Source organism: Pieris napi, chromosome 19 (genome assembly GCF_905475465.1).
Source record: "Pieris napi chromosome 19, ilPieNapi1.2, whole genome shotgun sequence".
NCBI lineage: Eukaryota > Metazoa > Arthropoda > Insecta > Lepidoptera > Pieridae > Pieris > Pieris napi.
In genome coordinates this window covers 5915213-5938018 of record NC_062252.1, presented here as the reverse complement: position 1 = coordinate 5938018, position 22806 = coordinate 5915213, and the positions used below count along the sequence as shown (strand labels likewise).

The 22806-nt window shown below is 34.2% G+C and overlaps 1 protein-coding gene across 2 annotated transcripts in view; it reads left to right on the top strand.

Moving 5' to 3' along the window:
• LOC125059128 (venom dipeptidyl peptidase 4-like) overlaps positions 1 to 15888 on the top strand; it is a 33540-nt gene extending 17652 nt beyond the window's left edge. The window contains exons 7-19 of one of the 2 annotated variants that reach the window (XM_047663353.1): positions 1135 to 1390; positions 2150 to 2319; positions 4911 to 5002; positions 6310 to 6430; positions 6854 to 6946; positions 7731 to 7870; positions 8905 to 9112; positions 9963 to 10147; positions 11276 to 11470; positions 11907 to 12064; positions 13711 to 13796; positions 14701 to 14826; positions 15752 to 15888. In XM_047663353.1, the coding sequence (XP_047519309.1) occupies positions 1135 to 1390; positions 2150 to 2319; positions 4911 to 5002; positions 6310 to 6430; positions 6854 to 6946; positions 7731 to 7870; positions 8905 to 9112; positions 9963 to 10147; positions 11276 to 11470; positions 11907 to 12064; positions 13711 to 13796; positions 14701 to 14826; positions 15752 to 15841 (1920 nt within the window). In that variant the 3' untranslated portion in view covers positions 15842 to 15888. Of the gene's footprint in view, positions 1 to 1134; positions 1391 to 2149; positions 2320 to 4910; positions 5003 to 6309; positions 6431 to 6853; positions 6947 to 7730; positions 7871 to 8904; positions 9113 to 9962; positions 10148 to 11275; positions 11471 to 11906; positions 12065 to 13710; positions 13797 to 14700; positions 14925 to 15297; positions 15408 to 15751 lie in introns of those variants that run through there. The other variant, XM_047663352.1, reaches the window with a different exon arrangement.
• The last annotated feature ends 6918 nt before the right edge of the window (positions 15889 to 22806 follow it).

The window sequence follows — 22806 nt, the reverse complement described above, 5'->3', positions numbered from 1 at the left end:
TTAATGTATATACATATAGAATTATTATAAAGATTATATTATCAAAATTAATTGTAACTGGTTTATCTTGTATAAGTCAAATCAGCCTTGCGATTCTGTAACTCACTTTTCGAACTCACACAGCTGTTTTCACAGCGGCGGTCGCGCTCAAATCAGTCGTAAAGCAGTCATTTTACGATTTGGCATTCTGATAAACACCTGTGTGAAAACCGCTGTGTGAGTTCGAAAAGTGAGTTACAGAATCGCAAGGCAGACCATTAACTATGACACTATTTATTGTATTTGTAAACGATACTATTTATATTCTTGGTAAGGTTGTTTGTATACACATAAATATTACAAGTCTTAAATTACATACATATATTTTTTCAAGAGCCAAAAATTCGAGGGCCAGGTCTTGGATCAGTAACTTCCAATAGATATACAGTCAACGAACCCGATCCCAAATATAGTCCGGATAGGTAGAGTTGCATTTTAGGTAGTTTTTACGCCCATCGATTGCCATCATATTCAATAGATCTTGGCTGACTAACAGTGTTCACACCTTCAGCTACCCAACTGTGTACTAGCTACCCAATAAGCAATAGTACGCCAGCTAACAATTTTTTTTTATATATTTTTAATATCATATCTCTCCCAAAAATCCGCCTCCTGGGCCTCATCCCAAATGCTTTTACGCAAAATAAAATTCGGTACAATCTTTGGCAACCCAGGAAGATTTTCTTTGATTTACAGCCTAGAATTTCATAACCGTATATGGGGTGGGCATGGACCAGTCGCTATGGCTATTGGAAGAGTTCCAGCGTTCAGTTTCTATCATCTATAGAACACCCTTTAGAACAGTGTTCCCAAGGTTTTTTGTGCCCCTCTTTAACCTTTCTAACATTCTTATGCCTCTACGTAACATACATAATATTTAATATCAAAAAACATCCCTTAAAAACTTCAATTGTTAACGAAACACATTAAGTAAATTTTGAAAACTTATAATGACAAGCTGAAATTCATTCCATTTTCAAATATCCCCTTAACAATCAAATTGCCCTCTTGTGATGCGGGGCCCTCGTTGTGAAACACTACTCTAGAAATGCCATTGAAATGTGAATAATTTTTCACTATTTTTGTCTGTTTTAGGAATATAGATATAGCTTTTATGCACAGTACGTAGTAATAGATACACGTACAGAAGACGAGTACCTAATCACACCACCAGGTGTCGCTGAAGCGTTACTCCAAAACTTCAGATGGGCACCTTCAGGCCCTGGATTCGCTTTTGTGTATGAAAATAATGTGTATTACCAATCAAATTTAACAAACGAACCTGTACAAATATCTACGAATGGCAGACAAGGCATTATTTATAACGGAGTTCCTGATTGGGTGTATGAAGGTAAGTTTTATTGAATATATAAAATTCTCGTGTCACAATGTTCGTTCCCATACTCCTCCGAAACGGCTGGACCGATTCTTATGAATTTTTACTGCATATTCAGTAAGTCTAAGAATCGGCTACTATCTATATTTCAAACTCCTAAGTGATAAGTGGTGTCTACCCAAAAACAATTTTTTTTTAGACAATAGTTTTGTTATTATTTTTTTATGATACAACATACAAAAATACATACCACCCTTACTTTTCATCTACCCTCTACGATCAACCCCTATTTTTTATTTGTTAGTAAAGAACTTATAACTTGAACTCTGAGGTTTATATAGAGAAAAATCATAGAAAAACCTAAGTAAAATCACATAAAGGAGAAACGAAGTAGTATCGCGTAGGCTGACACATAGATGGCGCTACTAGTATTAAATAAATATGATTTTAATTAGCCCTAACCTTCAAAAGACACGCGTATGAATATGACAACTGTCGTACTATTGTATTCCGTATTCGCAGCGGCAATATTAAATATTGAAATTTAATTTCATTCAATGGGCTTAAAATACCAAATGCTTGTCTATGATAAACTTCAGACTCCATAGAGTATATAGAGGGTTCAAGCTGCTTTAAAGCATAAATGAAAGAAAAACGGAAATATGTCTGCTCTTTGTATGAAAGCATGTAGGGGAACACGATGTATACGAAACTGTATATATACATTATTTCTTCAGTTATATAATCAATTTTTAATCCACAAATTGTCCACAGAGGAAGTGTTCGCCTCGAATAACGCCATCTGGTTTTCAAAAGACAGCAACAGACTAGCGTACGCCACATTCGATGACACCAATGTACGGATAATGAGAATACCTAACTTCGGAATTCCTGGATCAGTTGACCATCAATATACAAAACATCATGATATAAAATACCCAAAGGTAATTTTAAATTTTCTTAGAATTACGATTTTTATCTGTATTATCACATAGTTTTAATTTAGAGCGTATCATCATCATCAACATCACCATCATCACCTTCGTCATCACCATCATTATTATCATCTGACTCTGTGTTCGGTCCATTTCTGGACGTAGGCCTCCTCCATCTTCCTCCAGTACGCGCTGCACTGACCTCTCTGTATATACTGGGAACATTGTATGTGGCCAGGTACAGAGGTATACGGCAGTTTGTCGTCGCCCAGCGATCCTTGTCTTACCGGCCACTGCTTCACTATGCCTCCTGCTGATAGAGGACAAGACTTTTTTTTAATTCATGTTATTATTATTAATTACTTAATATGTCATGTGGAACATGGTGATGCAGCTCCTTACAAACGTTGTGTAAAAAAAATGGCGATTAAAAAGAGTGGCGGAGAGTGTATTGCCAGTTCTTCTCTTCCGTTTTACGCCCTTAATTTGAGAACTGGCAGTAAATGTAAAATTAGAAGCATTAATATGTTCTCTTTACTGACGAGTCATAAGTGTACATTATGTTACCTATATGATTAAATGATTTTTTACTTTTACTTTACTAACTAGAGAGTGACAGAGCGAGAGCATAGAGCGTGTACATTTTTGTTTTTTTTTTTAATTTTTTATGTTTTTTTTATCTGTTGTTTAACGACACACGTACACACGGTAGGTTAGCACGTACATCCTAAAGAGAAATCAAAATAGTTCTTCCACAAGTCTACAACTTTACCTCTAAAAACGTTATACCGTTGTTTTGAACGTCGCAAAGTCTCTCAATAAGAAACGGTGTAAACAAACGGCTTAGCTTTCTTTACTATTTAAGTCTTACAGAATTAAAGAATGTATAGACAATAATAATGCAATTAATAAACCAAAGTCAAAAAGTGTAATACTATTAATAATACTACGTTATTTAACTTATTTAATACGACAAAGTAAAGTACTTTACGTAAGGAGAAGTACGGTGATAGTAATTGTCTCTGGCGTCAACTGTCAACTAAGTTTAAAGTTAGTTTACATTGTTTACATGAAAATGAGTTTACCCTTGCCGCTTAGCTTCTACAAGTCCCTTAATACCAGCTACATAAATTTAAACGCATATTTGTTAATATATAGTATACATATAACAATAATAGTATACAAACTAAATCATGCATTATTTTACTTTTAACTACGTCTCTTTCGTACCTTTCCGTCGAATTGTGTGTAAAAAGATGAATACTTATATGAAAGCACTGCAATTAGAACTACATATTAGGTCCTAATGAATAAGAGGGTATAAGTATTTCTTCTACAAAATAAGTATAAACAAGTATGTATAAGAATATTTTAAAAGATTGAATTATTTAATACAATAAATTGCTACAATAATTGAAACTGCCCTCGATACAAAATCAGCGATGCGATAAATGGGATCCGATTATGTCCAACCGAAATATTGTATTTTATTATACAGTAATCTACATGAATATAATATTATGAATTGTTGGCGGTTGGGATAAAAGTTTAATCTTATCTCCTTTTAGTTTTGCCAAGCGATACAGAACGCATTATTAGATGTTACGTATTCATAACACCACAGTCGACGTACTTCAGGCCTATCTTGACCTCTCTTAAAAGCTGGTTGTTGGTTGCTTTCGCGTTCTCCAGATTGACATTAAATATAATATTAAATCCTCCAAGCAAGTAAGGACTTCAGATAGGAATTCTACATAAGAGCACGCATACCTCCGGCCAAGTAATTGCTGGATGCAATTATCTTATTTTCCAGAATACGACATTGGCTTAAAAGTTTCAGTTCTATGGCAGTATAGTACATAACGTACTCGCTATGTAAGAGGCTATAGCGGAAGAGCAGAAGTATTAGAAAATTGTGTACTTGTACGCGCGTAAGAAGTTATACTTCTTTGGCTTTCTTTATTTTTTTAAAATATTAAATGAATAATAATAAATATTTAACGTTAATAATTTAATAATATTAAATATTTAGTATATTATTCAATTATTAATTAATATTAATAATAATAATCATTATTATTTATTATTTTATTATATTATTCATTCAATTTAATAACTAGGTATGTTTCATAACCTTTTAACTAAGTAACAATAGGTCTTTGTGAAAAAGCATTGCTAAATTTCTTTGAAAAAATAATTAAAACTCCTTTATTTGTTTAAAAGGTACCTACTATAAAGGTCATTATGGTCATTCAAAATTCTTGGCATAGCTGCTAACTTCACGCATATTCTATTTCTTTTTACTTGTAGATTGTCTTATTCCCATCTCGCTCGCGCACGCTCGGCGCCCGGCTGGTTTAAAAATAAATCATTAGTGGGCAACTTCATACTGATAATTTTGTGTCACGGTGCGCGCGCATCGTAAAATTTCACTCTCATCAATTTTTTCATAACGCGCCGAAAGAAGTATAACTTCAAAAATACTTGATAAATATCAATAAATATTAAAAATTACTTTAAAATTCTGTCGTTCTGTTCGATGTGCCTAGGCCCTGTATTCAAGTCTTGATAATATATTTTAATTATTTTATTTGTTTCAGTCTGGTACAGTAAATCCCACCGTGTCAGTAACTTTAAGACTATTGGAAGATGGAACCCAATCCGTCTACACCGCGCCTTCTGATCTCACTGAGTAAGCCATATAATTAAGAATCATATTTCCAGCGATTGATCTCGCCACATCCAGCACCCACATGTTAATTAATACATCAATGAGTAATGAATTGAATTCGAAGATTTTTCTGCAATGCGTCATGAAAATATCTCATTATCTATGAATACCGAACCTTAAAAAATAATTCAAAGCTAAATTAAAGAGCATAAAATGCAGGTTACAATCTTGTAGTCTAGGCCAACAATCAAATGTTTGTAAGTCTTGATTTAAAAGAGTGACGGAGAGTTTAAGGCCGATTTACATTATCGTAGTGTTTAGGAGAGTGCTTTAGGATAGTACTTTAGTTGAAACATGTAAACGCTACTTGCTTTAGTACGGTTCTACTTGACTTTCAAGTTGAATCAAAATAGAATCGCTTTTTATTTTTGTTTCAAGTGATACCCCTCCCGCGCCCGCGCACCCCCCGAGTTCTTCCCTCGTTGTGTAAACACGTAATTTAGTAAAATCTTTAGGAGAGTGCATAAGTGCCGTGAAACGCGTGCGTGTTTTTTGATTTTTAAAGATGGCTAAATGGTTGGAAGATACAACTATCAGATTTGTGTCTGAATATGTTGTTCACGAATGTTTGTGGAACGTTAAAAACAATTTATACAAAAACAAACAGGCTAGGCATTCGGCATACACTGCCCTAAAAGAAGCTATTTTATTTATTATTTATATTTAGTTTATTTATTTCGAATAAAATCTCGTCTTCAATTTTTTCCATAACTATAGTTAGTATTTTGCGTAGAATAGAGCGTATTTGCCGACGTCGCTGCGCGTTCATTGTGGCGCTGTAATGATACTCTACTGGAAGAAATGTAAACGTTTAACGTTCACTCGCAACGCACTAAAGTACTAAAGAACTTGCCTTTCAACTTGTACTAAAATACTCTCCTAAACACTAAGATAATGTAAATCGGCCTTTATTTACAGTTCTACTCGTCCGTTCTACGCCGTTCAGAATTGGCAGTAAATGTAAATTTTGATTTTGATCATGCTTCTTCAAATGAGTCTTCATTAAAGCCATTAAATCTCGCAACTTAACTAATTATATCTTAAGTTTATTAGTTAATACAGTCAAAATCTGTTATAACGACATCGAAAGGACTACTCATATTTGGCCGTAAAACCAATAGTCGTAACAGCCGATGACGTTGTTATTAAGTAATTAGGTACTAAATAGAATTCATCCGGGACCTTAGATTTTGATCAATACATATAACCGGTATATTGTTCTAAACGATGTCGTCGTAAACGGTTTTGACTGTAGTATTACATTGCAGGCCAATTTTAAAGACTGTGACATTCGTGAACGCAAACACGATAGGTGTGATGTGGACCAATCGCGTTCAAACACAATTCGTGGTAGAATTATGCACTCAAGGTACTGCAGTTTGCCGAAGGGTGAGTAACTAATTTTAAGTACTCTAAAAGAACTGGTTATTTATTTATTTGTACCACATCACACAGACTTTTAAATTTATGTTATTATTATTAATTACTTAATATGTCATGTGGAACATGGTGTAATGGCTGCAGCTCCTTACAAACGTTGTGTAAAAAAATGGCGATTAAAAAGAGTGGCGGAGAGTTTATTGCCAGTTCTTTTCTCCCGTTATACGCTCTTGATTTGAGAACTGGCAGTAAATGTAAAATTAGAAACATTAATATGTATTTCTTTACTGACGAGTCGTAAGTGTAAATTATGTTACCTATAGGATTCAATGATTTTTTACTTTACTTTTACTTTACTACTATAATTAATATTCTAAAATACTTTACAATGTAATTTGTAACAAAATTTGACTAGAAATCTAAAATTTCCAGATCTACAGTTACACTGAAGTCAATGGATGGGTTGACAACATTCCTTTGATTTTCAACGAACAAGGAACTGCTTTTATTACTATTTTACCATATGTAAGTACTTTAATAGAATTTGTATAATTAATAAAAATCCTGTTTACTTTGAGACGCCGATAGTCAGGCAGGGGCTAGTAGAAGTAGGAAACAAGGATGGGAATAGTATAGGATACTAGCTGAGCGGACAAACGTCATTTTGCCATGTATATCATTTATAATAAAAAATAGGGATTGATCTTAGAGGGGTGAAAAATAGGGGTTGTATGTATTTTTTAATGCTGTATCATAAAAAAATAAAAACAGAAAAAAATATTTAAAAATAAAAAAATATATTTAGGAGTGGACTACCCTTAACATTAAGAGGGATGAAAAATAATTTTGTCCGATTCTCAGACATACCCAATATGCACACAAAATTTAATGAGAATCGGTCGAGCCGTTTCTGAGGAGTTTAACCACAAACACCGCGACACGAGAATTTTATATATTAGGTAATATTAAAAAGTTTTTCTAGTGGGAGACAGGCTCACTGCCCTCATCTGGTCACGCCCCTACCTAATTGTATAATCAGAATTTCAGTCGTAATTTTCAGTGTCTATAAATATACGATTCGTAGCAAATACTACTGGTTTGTGGTGACCTATTTTTTGAAATCTAATTGGGGGCTAACTTACCTAATGTTAAGCGATTCCGCTGCCCACGGACACTTACATTGCCAGGAGGCTCGCAAGTGCGTTGCCGGCCTTTTAGGCATTTTAGGATATAGTGATTTCTTTTAAAAATCTATTTTAATGAGTTCAACCTGCACAAGTTTTTTTATATATTTTATTAAAAATTTCAGGCAGTAAACAATGTACTTTATAAGCAAGTAGTGCAAGTGACGCAGGGTGCGACACCCACGGCTCTCTGGACCCTTTCTGGTCGCTCAAATACCGCTCATACAGTTGTCAAGATCCTGAAATGGACCCCTAGTGACGTCATGTATGTATTTTTGAAGTTATACTTCTTTAGGCGCGTTATGAAAAATGTATGAGAGTGAAGTTTTACGATGCGCGCGCACCGTGACACAAAATTAACAGAATGAAGTTGCCCACGGAAGATGCTACGGCATTTGACATAATTTAAAACCAACATTCGAATAATAATACAATTTATGTTACACTTAATGTAAGAGAATAATAATAAATATTTATTTATTTAATTTTTCAAATGTAAACTGTACTTTATTGACTATAATGACTCCTTTTCCAGTCTTTGATTATTTAATTGTAATTAATTATTTGCATGCAATCAAAAACTATTTTTAATAATGCCAAAGCTGTATAACTTCTTACGCGCGTACATAAGTACACGCACCCTTTTTTTTATTATTTATATGTTCTAAAACCATGTAGCATAGAATTATACAAGAAATAAAACATCACTAATTTTACACACATTGTTGTGTATGTAACACATCAATTATATTAGAACATAAGCAAGCTAGCAAGGAACAATTAAACAAGCAACCACAAAATAAAAAGCAATAATAACTAAAACTAAATAAAAACTTAAGCGAAACAATGTATGTGTGTAATTAACACACACTTTGACTCTTTCCCACACATACATATTACCTTCCTTTTTTATACGATGATATGATATAAGGTTTATAGATATAAGCTGATTTCTTTTTATTTCTTAAGCTTAAGAGCTTCTACCATGTCATAACAAACTTGTAAACAAGTACATCTATGAACGTCAACAGAAAAGATATTAAATTAATTCTAAATTTACATTTACTACCAGTTCGCAAGTCAAGGGCGTAGAGCGAGCAAGAAGAACTGGCAAGAAACTCTCCGCCACTCTTTTTAATCGCTTTTACAAATTGTTTGAACTGGAGCAAATCAATCCCAAGGATTAGGATCATTGAAATATTCGTCAAATTTATAAAAAGCTTTATTATGAGACTTTTTTTTTTCAAAAATCTAATTTACACCACACCTATAAACATCTTCACCTTCATGTTTTTCCAGCTGGTACCTAGCCACAAAAGAACGCGATGCCACAGAGCAGCACATCTACAGCCTCACCAGTACCGGCTTGACCTGTTTCACCTGTGACTTACGAAGGCCGGATGGTGAATTATGCCTTTACAATGACGGCGTTTTAAATGACGACACCACTAGACTCACGCTCAACTGCAATGGACCGAATATACCGCAAGTCTTTATTTACAATACGGTAAGTTCCTTTCTTCCTTCTTATAACACATAGGTGTTTTTGAAGTCGGTTAAAACAATAAATAATCACAGAGGAAAGATTTGAATATACATATATGGGCCGATTTAAAATATTAAATTTAGAATACATAGATTATATAAAATATAGACTATATTATCAAAAATATTGAAAAAAATTTCAGCCACTGAATATGTCGTAGAATGTTTTATTAATAAGGGTTTGAAATTTTTAAAATCGATATAAAACCTCTTTCTTGCAATTCAGATCAGAAGTATAGACCATACTTTAATCATTTTGTCATCTAATTCTTATTGGAAGATAATTAAATATCGTTTTTATAATCTAACATATCAAAACTGAAACCCAATTTGAAATTAAATTCTAAAAAAAAAAAACCATTAAGAAATTTAATTAGTCGAAATTGTTCTTTGGAACGAAAACTGTTATAATATAAACCAAAAATAATATAGGATATGAAATATAAAGTTATTATGGTGTGAAACAACTTGTAAATAAACAGTCATTTATGAAAAAATCCTTTGATACGTCAGTCACGTGACACAATATGATCACAGATTAGTCGAATCATCGATGACGTAGTATGCTTGTAAATAATGTTTTTTTCGTCTTGGGCGAAATCATTATTTAGAAGAAATTAGACATTATGTAGACAACAAAAAATAACATTGTTTATTTCTAACAAATAACTATTTTTTTAAATCGCAGGGTACTATTTTAGATTGAATTAAAATATTTGTAATTTAACTTTATTTGTAAAAACTTTGACAATTAATATGTTTAGAAGCTTTTTTTATTGTCTTATGTAAATAAATGATATTTCGATTACCAGAACGGCACCCTTATAAGAGTATGGGAGGAAAACCGAGATGTAGCAGAACTGAGTAGTTCAGTAGAATTACCGGTAACATTCCGCGAGGATGTTTACCTTGGAGCTGGTATTCCAGATGGGAAAGTTCTTATACAAGCGCCTCGGGACTATTTGAGTAGGACCAACTTGCCATTGCTGGTTAACGTGTGAGTATTTTACAGTTTTACTATTGAAGATTTTTTTTTAATTTTTTAAATTTCCTAATCTGGAGGAAATCGAGTGCAAACGATAAGGACGCCTGGCGCCTGTCATTTATTTATTTGTCAAATATAAATTTAAAATTGTATGTCTCCCAAATCACACAGAAGTTTTAAACATACCATTTAAGCATACCCGTACGAATAAGTTTTTGACGTGACAACGTCTAAAAATCTATGAACGCCGACTGCACGCACGAAAAAGCATGATTCATTGTCCCGTTACGCTCATTGTCCGGTTACGCCCATTGTACGCTTGCGACGCATCTATCTCTCTTCTGGATTGGCCTCAATTTTATTCATAAAAGTATGCAAGGTTTTTAAAGTTAAACTTTACAGACTGCCATTCAAGCTTTTCCACCCCAAAACAATTCGAATTACTGAAACGTTAAGGCTAGAACTGTTTACTTGGCTCAGGCAAAAACGTATTGGATAATAATTCATCACAACAGTTTAAACAGTAGAATCACGCTGGAGTTTCACCTCTTCGTTGTTGTCATGCCAAGGCAATGCACGATTTAAAATAGCAAAGCTCCTTGCTCCCTTCCATCTTTTCTAGACAGTTAAATATGGATTAATTCAAGCGTCTATATAGGCATCTCCTGGACTGGTGTGTTCTCTAATAGGCTCCATCTCATTTATACTCAGGTGGGATTTTAGCCAAACGTTCTGTATAAAACCCTTAAAAATATGGTTAAATTCTCAGTACTCATGCTAAGCAATAAACAATTTAGTAACATTTTGCAATTCTATGGAAGAAATTAGCTGCTCGTAATAAAGCAAACAGAGCGACTTCTAAATTCTGTTAATGTGTCAGTTTTTCTTTTTTAAATCTTGATATGAGCTCCTTCAACTAATCATACAAGGCAGAGTGGCAGGTAGAAGGAGACCTGGCCGCAGACGCACGTCCTGGTTGAAAAACTTGAGACAATGGTTTGGTCAAAGCACCAAGTCATTGTTTAGAAGCGCGGCATCCAAAATTAAAATAGCCATGATGATCGCCAACCTTCGCAAGGAGATGGCACTATAAGAAGAAGAAGAAATCTTGATATTCCTCTAGTATAAACTCTTTTACAGTTATGGTGGTCCTGATACAGCGCAAGTGACAAAGCAATGGAATGTGGACTGGGGGACCTATCTGGTCAGCCGGTTTGGCATCGTCGTAGCGAAGATTGACGGACGAGGGTCTGGTCTCCAGGGAGTTCAGAACATGTTCGCGGTTAATAGGAAACTTGGTACTGTGGAGGTGGAAGATCAGATTACCGTTACTAAGTATGTGTTTTATTCATCTAATTATTATTACCTTGTAATCTTTAAAATGTAGGAAATAGAAGGTCTTTTAGTATAGGATTTGTGTTTTATAGAAAATTTTAGTATTCACTGCCCATGGACATCTGAAACACCATGAAGTTTGCAAGTGCGTTGCTGGCCTTTTAGGTAGTGGTACCCTCTTCTCTTAACTCGTAAGGCTTCAGAAATACCTGGAATGGCATCATCGCGTCTTTAAAAGGGTCGTGGAATACCAGACAGGTGGAATTGGTAGAATTTTGCATACATTCTTGTCTTCCGATGATAAAATTTAGCCGAGTTAATCCAAAGTGTTCTTGAATACGATAATAATATGATATTTTCGATAGAAGATGCAGAGAAAGCCCTCCAACCCCTGTTCTATAAAAAACAGTTTTTCTAAATGTGTTTTTTTTTTCAGATATCTACAAGACCGACTGTCCTTCGTCGATCGGAATCGTACCTGTATTTGGGGCTGGTCGTACGGCGGTTACGCGTCTTCAATGGCTTTGGCCCGCGGAGGTGACGTCTTCAGATGCGCCATAGCCGTTGCACCAGTTGTCGACTGGCATTATTATGGTAAGTTATACTTAATGAAATGTTTTTGACGTGACAACGTCTTATAATTCGATGGAGCCGCCTGCACGCACGAAAAAACATGACTCATGCGGCGTTACCTCGCTCTGAGGCGTTCCCTTTAAAATTGACATAATTGTATTTATGCGTACAAATAAATGTAACTTGATCAATTCAATTTTGATTTCCATTTACCTCGTTCTCTATGTCCATACAAAATACCTATCAAACAAATAAAGTTTAATTTTTTTTTTTTTAAAAATGCAACCATCCCATCAATATTTTTTTATGACGTTGTCACGTTCAACTATCGTCAGTAAACCGACTTTACAGACAATCGATTTTTTTGCCTACAGAAGTGTTGAATGTGGTGTGTCCATCCAATTCATTGTAGAGTTAATCTGATTTATAACGACAATATTTTTTTTAGCTTAAAACCCATGGGACGACGCGACCATTTGACAATTTAAATTTAAAAGTTAAACGTTAAAAAGTTTTTAAACTTTGCAATAGCTAAATGTAGCTAACTTCAGAAATCATAAATAGCGCTAATAAGTACTGAATTATATTAAACATATTTAGTATGCCCATTTCGTGAACAAATATTATTTATAACTATATAATTCTAGTAAAAATTCTAATCAGTAAATCGTCTAGATTAGAACAATAAACTAAATTTATTTATGGTGCAGTTAGCGCCACCTAGTGATCGCATTGTGAACTAAATAGTAATATAGCTTTATTTTGTAGAGAAGTGGAGTGAAGTGAACAAGAACATTGGTCATACTTAGAGATCAGTGACATCTATTAAACGCATGGGAATGTAAAGTAAATTTGAATAAATAAGATTTAGCGCCACCTAGGGGAAAACTCTTGAACTGAAACAATATTTAGTTACGTTATTCTCAGCTCTGCCTAATATTTTGAATAATTTATCACAAATATAAATTGTAGCCAGCGCCATCTAGGTAATTATATATGAACTGAGACGGCGTTGTGAAATATAAAATTACATTACTATTGTTATTAGCGCTACCTATGTAAAACATCTTGAACTAAAACCACGTTTTGTTCGACATGATCCAATCAAATTTAAAAATAGAATTCTTAATTAATTAGTAAACTAGACTATGTACTTTTAAAACTAGTGAACTACAAAAAATAATTAAAAAATCAATGTCGCTTCACGACTTTTGGTCTCCGAACGCTTACGCATATTTAATAATTTCATTCATAAAATCCATTGCACAAGCGAGATTTGAATACATGTCTTCGGGCATCGCTTGCCTTATATTTTACTAGCTGATCCGGCAAACGTCGTTTTGCCATGTATATCATTTATAATAAAAAATAGGGGTTGATCGTAGAGGGGTGAAAATTAGGGGTTGTATGTATTTTTTAATGTTGTATCATAAAAAAATAAAAATAAAAAAAAAATAAAAAAAATAATTTAGGGGTGGACTACCCCTAACATTTAGGGGGATGAAAAATAGATGTTGGCCGATTCTCATAGATAGCGGATAAGCACAAAAAATTTCATCAAAATCGGTCAAGCCGTTTCGGAGGAGTATGGCAACGAAAACTGTGACATGAGAATTTTATATATTAGATTCATCTACATAATATATATACAATTTTATCTATTACAGACACTATCTACACAGAAAGATACATGGACACACCTCAAGCCAACCCTGAGGCGTATGCCAATTCTTCATTACTAACAGATGCAGTGGTAAGATTAATTTTTATTCTAAAATATAGATTCCTACAAAACATTTTTTCCTAGTTTAAAACTTATTGCGTATACGCTGTATCTTAAAAAATCGGACGGAAATTCCTCATAATCGGATTTAAAGGTCCGATTCAAAATCTTGTTTGAATAAAATACAAACTGTTAGTACTAAGTTGCATTAATAACTTGTGCCACCAACATTTGTTCCTTTGTCATTAATACTCTTCATACTCTTCATTACTGAAGGTCGTGTTTTCGAAAGCATTAACCATTATTTCTTGATATTTTTTTCTATTAGGCACTTGCCTAATCGATCACCTACTTAGGTGATCACCCTTCTGTGTTTTTAAGGTGACCAACTATACTCATTTACTGAGTTTTTTACTCTTTTTTTTTTGCAAACCGTACTCTTTTTAAATCCTGTACTCTGAAAGTACTCATTTGTATAATTTAGTTTTAATAGAAATTTCGTTATATTGTCCAGGCACTAATGCTGCTGTTATAAGGGTATTTTCACTAGGGAATGATTATTGGAGTCGTCTTAACAGTCAAATTTAATATGCAAAATGAAAGTTGTTCGGATATGGCTACATTATTAGACGAACATCCTCATTTAGCAAAAAAAATCCACTCCGAAGAAAAATATGTTTTTAAAAGAAAATAAACTTTTTATCGTTTTTTCTTCTTTTTTTTCCAACTATGAAATACTTGCAATGTGAACAAAAAATAGTTGGTCACCTTAGTGTTTTACACATGTCGATTTCACAATGTTCTTTGTACGCACGTTAAATGCACTTAAAAATAAAATTCCATTGGTTGCTGCGGTTTGAACTTACCTCTGGGATTCACGCAAGGCAATTTTCTATTAATATAAAAACACAATTAAATAATATTGGTGTTTTAGGTGGAATCGTACCGCGATAAGCGTTACTTCCTCGTTCACGGAACAGAGGATGACAATGTACATTACCAACACGCCATGTTGTTCTCAAGACAACTGCAGTTGAAAGATGTCTATTTCACGCAGATGGTATGTAATTTCACTTTTTCATACATTAATATAAATAATTTCTGTGACGACGTGCTTTATTGCAGCTCAATTCGAGTGCTTTATAAAAATCGTAGTTATTGACGTGATAACGTCTTTAAAATCGTTTTAGTCGGGTGACATGTTCAGAAACTTGTGTCACACCAAAACCTCACGAGCGCGATCGCAGGTATAACGAGAGAGAGACGGACCGATCTCCCGTCTCATCTCGAGCGCTGCCAGTCATTCCGTGAATGTATGAAGAAAAATGTATATCATAGTCGAATAAGTAAACTTGTCATTTTACACCCGAAATTTATCATCAAAAGTGTGAATAAAACGATAGATGTAATTTAAAATTTGAAAAAATTGTTATCTTCATTAATTCCTTACTTCCCAAAAACTTATATCACCAATAAGACGTTATCACGTAAACATCTCGATCGTAAACCTACTTTACAAACAACCAATATTTTTTTAATGGATCTTTTCACTTATTATCTACTATAGTAATAAGTGTCAGGCATGATAATATATATGTAACATACAAATATAGAGTATTTACAATATTATTAACCGATATGGAAAAATAATAATTGAATATTTATAAAAAGAAAACTAAAATTAATTTGGAAAGTTGTATTGCGACACCAGCTTTGGAGTCTCCGGCTAACTGTAGTAAAAGTATTGTTCAAAATATATGCATAAGTATAATATCAAAAAGAAAAATGAGGAAATAGTTACAATTGTCGCAGTTTTTCTTTATAAAGCATTTGTGACTTTCTGCGTACTGAACTACTTATTGTTTTGATAGTATCGAACCCAAGACCTCCAAGTTTTACACCATATGCGTTACTAAGCCTCGGATTTGGGCTATGTACTAATGAGATTTGGTTTGAATAATTTTTTAATTATATTTATATTTCAGAGTTACACAGATGAAGACCACGGATTAGGTGGAGTAAAGCAACACTTATACCACGCCCTTGAAAAGTTCCTAAAAGAAAACTTGTTGTAGTGGTATTACAGTATTTATATAAAAATAAATTAAATTTCGTTATTTAATTGAAAATTTAATTATAAATCCTTAATGAAAATCTTGGGCTAAATTCTTTACTTCAAATCATAAACAAGAAAGTCTAGAATCAAATTATTTTTCTTAATATTTTCATGTTAAATGATTTGTGAAAACAAAATATACAGTGTTTTTTTTAATTAACGACAGAAATGGTCTATTCTAGTCATAAACACTTAATAGTTACGTAACAGTATATTTTTTTTTTTCATAGTCCTTTTGTTGTGTGTCTAATAATGCGACTAAGACCCAACTTTACGATTAATGAAAGTCATTAAATATGAATTTGGTTTTCGTTCGTTTTGAATTAAATAAAAAAATATTATAAACATATTTTTTTTTGAACAAAATTGATAACATATTTAGCCACCGATATTCCAAAAATCATGTAAGGTTTCCACAGATTACTTATTACCTAAGTATATATTGCCAAATGTTACTAATTTTATTTGTTATAAATGTTATGTAAATATGGTCTTAAGTAATTTAAATAAAGTATTTTGTTTTTAAAACTTTTTTTATTCATCTATTCACCGTGTTTCGCACCTTACAAAATATTACATAATATATACTTACGAAATATCATATTATTCAATACATAATGTATGAAACGCCTTCTAGAAAACTACAAGTTGTACAAATATGTCACACAGAGTATACTTTGTCGCTCACGAGATACACACTAATATGATTACATGTGGCCGATTATGTTAAGGGGGAACGAAAGCCTTTTTCTATTTTTTTCCTACACGTCGGTGAATAATTAAATGTTGTGTATTGTATAACTTCGCAAACAAGATCTAGCAGAAATTTTCTTATGAAAAATATTGTGAATATTTTGAAGGTCATAAATTATATTTATCTGCCTGTCTCGCTCGCACTTGCAGGTCTTACAGGTGTATGTGCGTAAGAAATGTAAAGGTGCATAGCGATAACGGGATAGGTACGATCGATATACACCGAATGCGAATAATTTTTCGCTATCTAAATAAAGTTTTTAATTTGTAAGAATGTTTGTTTCGACATAATCATAGAGAAACTGTTTATTTACATAGCAATTAATGTTATTAACATGGACTTAAGCAAAGCGTTCGACAGATTGGACCACTTCAAGATTCAAGATTCAAAGCCTTTATTTTTAACTAATACAAGAGAACAAAATATAAATGTATATAAAAAAAGAAAAAAAAAGTTTAACAAGCACAGCTGTCCTCTTGTATAGCTTGCCTTTGTGGCACAAAGGCCTCCTCCAACTGTTTCCATTCCTTCCTATCCCTGGCAAGTCTTTGCCACAGAGGACCAGTGGCTTTTTTAAAGTCGTCAGCCCACCGGGCACATGGTCTTCCTCTCTTTCGCTTGGTGTTGTAGCGAGGTGTCCATTGGGTGACTTTTTTCGACCATTTTGCTCTCTGGCCTCTGAGCAGGTGTCCTGTCCATCTCCATTTAAGCCTTTTGGCTCTGGTCATTGCATCTTCCCAGTTGGTGATCCTTCGGAGATCTACAGCTCTTTTCCTATCATTCCGTGTGTACCCTAGTATGCTCCTTTCCATACTTCTCTGGCAAGTCACAAGCTTTTGACTTGTGACTTGCTTAGTGGTCCAAGTTTCGCAGCCGTACGTTAGGATAGGTAAGATACAGGTGTTGAAGATGCTCCTTTTGATCCTAAGTGGGTAATCTTTATTCTTTAGGATGTGTTTTAATGACCAGAATCTTTTCCAGGCATTTGAGGTTCTTCTCTCTATTTCCTGATGGGCTTGTTCTGTCATGGAGATGAGTTGTCCCAAGTATATGTAGGTTGTCACATATTCTAGGTTTTCGTTCTCTAGGATAATAGTATCTGGTGTTCTGTTTGTCATGGCTTTTGTTTTTGATTTGTTCATTGTTAAACCCACTTCTTTGCTTTTGGTTGCCAGTTCTTCGATCATAGTTTGTAGTGTTCCCGGGTTGTCAGTTATGAGCACAATGTCATCTGCAAATCTCAAATGGTTGATCCTTTCTCCATCTATGTTTATACCGCAATCTTCCCAGTGTAGGTTTCTGAAGACTTCTTCCAACACACTAGTAAAGAGCTTAGGCGAAAGAGGGTCTCCCTGTCTGACTCCTTTTTTGAGTGGGAATGATTCTCCCAGCATCTCCAGCTTCACCCTGGCCGAGCACTGGCTGTAGACATTTCCGATGAGTCTAATGTATTTCCCTTCAATGCCTTGGTTTTTTAGCGCTCTCCAAATGCATGGGTGCTCCAAAGAGTCGAAAGCTTTGCTGTAGTCGACAAAAGCCAGATACAGGGGATATCCATATTCCTGGCACTTTTCGACAATTTGCTTCAAGGTGTGCATGTGGTCTATTGTGGAGAATCCAGACCGAAATCCGGCTTGCTCGATAGGTTGTTGTTCGTCAAGTTGTTTGGTGATTCGGTTGAGAATGATTTTTGCAAAGACTTTATACACGTTGGACATAAGACTGATAGGACGATAGTTGCTAAGGTCTTCTTTGTCTCCTTTCTTGTGGATTAGGATTATTGTGCTTTGTGTCCATTGTGTAGGTATGTATTCAGTATCTAATATTTCATTGAATAGGTTTGTTAATGTTGTTAGTGTGTCCGGAAGTGCAATTTTGATTGTCTCATTTGTTATGTTGTCGGGGCCAGGGGATTTTTCATTTTTCTGTGTCAGGATTGCATATTCGACTTCCCTTTCTAAAACAGGTGGGATAGGTTCTTCGTGTTCTGGGTCAGGGTTGGCATATGTTTCGGAATTGTTGTTACATGAGTACAGTTCTTTAAAGAAGGATGTTGCAGTATCTAGTATTGTTTTTCTATTTGTAACTAAGTTTTTGTCCTGTTTTTTGAGTCTTGGTATCCATTGTTTAGGTGGTTGTAGTTCTTTTAGGGCTTTCCTTATTCCTCCTGTTTTAGTAATATGATTTATTATGCAGTCCATTGTTTTTTTTGCTTTATCCTTTTTTATACTCTTGTTAATTTCTTTGCTGATCCTTGTTATTTCTTTTAATATGTCTTTATCCTTTTTGTTCTTGAATAATTCTTTTCTTTCCGAAATTAGTTGTTTGGTCTGTGTGCTTAATATTTCCTTCGTCTGTTGTTTTGGTTTTTTAGCTTGATACATTCTGTTTATTTCTTTATTGTATCTTTCCTGCATTGCGTTCGGCGATTCTAGCAGATGGTTTGCGTCTAATTTGGTAGTAAGGGTGTATTCCTCAGAAGGTAGCACTCGTTTGTAGCGTTGCCTAGATTTAACCTGGTTTTTGGAGTGTAAGGTTGCTCTGTCCATTCGGTGGTTGGTGTAGAAGTTGAACTGGTTGATTACCTTTACGTCTTTGAAAGCTTTGGGTTGATTGCTTGTTATGAAATCGATTTCGTTATGGTAGCTACCGTCTGGTGACTTCCAGGTCCATTTTTTGCTAGGTTTTTTCTTAAAGAATGTGTTGAGGATAGCCAGGTTGTTTTCGTGACTCAGATTTACTAGTCGTTCTCCGTTATTATTTCTCTTTCCTATGGTGTATTCGCCGATGATATTTTCTTCTCCTGATCTTTGCTTGCCAATTTTCCCATTGAAGTCTCCCATAATTATTAAGTTTTTTTCTGTTACATCTATTGTTTTGGATAGTTGATGATAGAATGAGTCTTTTGTGGCTTCTTCTGCTTGTTCTGTTGGTGCATACACTTGTATCAAGGTCCAGTGTTCTCTGTAGCCTGTTATCTTTATTTTTTGGATTGCTATTCTTTCTGAGATGCCTGTGAATTCTAGTATGCTGTTCTTGAGTTCCTTTCTGACCATGAAGCCTACTCCGTAGTGTCCTTTTGTCTCTCCAATAGAATATAGAATGTAGTCGTCATGTTCAGTGATTTCTGTTCCTAGTCTTCTGACTTCGCTAAGGCCTAGAATGTTCCATTTAATGTTCTTGAGCGCCTCTTCCAGTTCCATAAGTCGATCGCATGTTCTTAGTGTTAGTACGTTGAGCGTGCCGATATAAATATTGGTGTTTATTTGACTTCGTTGCTTAGACTTTAGTAGGTTGGGCTTTGGTGGGTTTGGATTTGGTAGGTTGTGTTTTGGCCGGTTCGTTTGCTCCAATGTGATTTTCAGAGATCCCTCTCGAGGGTCAGCTGGAGGGCTGCGGTCGCGCTTCCCCACGGAGACCGCTGTCCGGCTTGGGGAAAGGTATATTTTGTTGGTTGTTTGTATTTGTTCTTTGGTTTTATTTTTGTTTTGATTCCGGGGACCGCTGTGTACTAATTGTTATTGGTTAGATGTTTCTGAAATAGAATTTGTTCTGTGGCGTATCATTTTTTCAAATGCATTGGTTACAATCATTTTCTTTGGCTCCGTCTGCCTTGTACCTTCATAGCAGTCAGATTGCGTTGGTGTTTTAGATGGTGAGCGCTTCCTTTTCTCAGTTGCCTTGGTTGAGTTTGTTTCCTTTATTATGAGCCGATCATATCGGATGAGAGCCAGATTTCCTTTCTTTCTTTCTTCTTGTTGTAGGGACTTTAATTCTTTTCTCTTCTGCAGTACTTCTTTGGGGTAGTCTTCAGACACGTATATGTTTGCAGGGAATCTTTTGTTGTTTTTTAAGATTTCTATTTTTCTCCATGCTAGAGTAAACTTTATGAGAATAGGCCTGCGTTTCTGGTCGACTTTAGAGCCAAGTCTACGAGCTTCACTTATTTCCCATTTATCAAAGTTGTCCAACTCGCAATCTTTACCCACCTCGTTAAGGACCTTCAGGACCAGTTGTAGGAGTTCTGCATTATTGCTTTCGTTTTCCTCTACTCCGTGGAGTATTAAATTATTTTTTCTGACTTCTCTCTCCAGATTTTGCACCTTATTCTTCATAATTGCCACGTCGTTTTTAAGTATTTTATTCTCTTCTACCAACGGTTTCAGTTTTTCTTCTATTGTCGACGCCATACTTTGGGTAAGGCTTTTGGTAAGGGCAGTTGTTTGCTCACGAAATTCGTCCCTAGTATCCTTTTTGTTTTTATTCAGCTTCTCGTCAATTTCCATTATTTTTTCTAGTAGACGTGCCAGCTGTTTCTCCATGGCTGTGAGTTAGCGTTAGTACGTGTGTGTAAAATCGATTTTTAGTTGGCAACACTAAGTTAGCAGCACTGGTTGGTAGTTGGTATCACCGGTTGAAATTTTTTTTTTTTTTTTTCTATGTAATATTTATTACATTAATCTTGCGGACACTGCCCTCTATTGACAATTAGTTAGATTAGTTACTTTATATTATTATTAAATATGTTTCCGTAATTGCACAACAATAAATGCTCTCTTTAAAAGTGTCTCAGTAAAAATTGCACTGCAATAAATGCTCTTCACAGTAATGTACGTTTCAGTACTTATACTTTATATTTAAGCAACTCACAATAACGGTCGTTGATCCAAAATAAACACGTATTAGACAGAAAAAACTGTAAATCTGGGATCTCAGTTCACTTACACAAAGTTTTTTTTTTTTTTTAGTTCACAATTTATAGTCACCAACACAAAATCAGTTTTGAAAAGTCGAACTATTTGTATATATTCCGTACTCCACAAAGCACCTATCACTTCCAGAGATGGACAATTCACTAATATTGCCTTATTATTGCTATTTATGATATATTTCTACTTTTAACTATATTTAATTAATTATGTTATGAGGACACGATGTGTCTGTTATGACTACCCGCCCCGGAATTGGACCGCTTACTGCTGATTAAAAAGATGCGAGTATTTGGAGTGAATCGTAAAATGTTAAGCTAGTATTCAAATTATCTTAGCGATAAATAAGAGCAATTAGGTTGCTTGGTTTTGTTTCAAGAAATTGTAAAGTGTTTAGGAATGCTTTGACCTTAAAAATTGTCAATGTTTACACTTATAAGAACGGTATTGAAATTCTGTTCGCCAATCTGGAATCCTATCGATACCATATCAACCGAATCGAGCCGGTCTAAAACAAAAATAGCATGACAAAACCTTAATTTATACCACAAAAGGGTATTTTAAAATTAAGAGACTTTGGCATCGAAGATGTTTCATTTCATTCATAAAGTTGTCAATAATTTGTATAATTGTCCGGATATTATAGCAAACATCAATGTGTGCCTTCCTACAGGTTATTCACGTTGTCGCCAAATATTTTTTGTTTAGGGGTTCTAGGACTAATTTGGGCTGTATCTCTTTTAGAGTATGTCGAGAACACAACAGACTTTTCGTGGTCTCCGGGACGTTCAGCAGTGGCTTCAACGTGCGACTCTCATGTCAGAGTTCGTAAGTTCGCTGTGCACCAATGGACTTTCTATCTTTGTGTCCATTTAATACTCACTCGAGGAAGTAACCAAAATTTCGATGACGATTTGGCTCAAAAGGCTGAGGACCTAATTGCTAATTAGAAAAAACAAATGATAATGAGACATATACAATAGGGTGGGTCACTCCAGTTAGGAAAAAATAAAAGTTTATCAATAAAATTCTAATAGTAATTCATATTATGTTGTAGTGTACTATAAAAAGTAGGTTTAGCTAAAAAACGGATAATGAAACATACATCTTCAGCCCGCGCATGAACTTCAAAATTATTAGTTTTGAGAAAAACATGTATTACTAAATGGGATAGTTTATTAGAAATTACTTAAAATACTATTGAAACATCACAAATATTTAGTGAAAAACATATATATTAATGTTTAAAACAAAAAACTTAAACAAATACTCATACAGGTTATCAAGAAATTATTTATTTTTAAACTTTTTGTTTAAAAATAAATAATTCCATAAATATCCCTTAAATATTTTTCTAAAAAAAATATACAACAATCTGAGCTGCAGAATTTAAAATGCTGCATATTAAAATTGTGTCAAACGTCCAACGGCCTGACATTTTGTCATTCATTTTAAATAACG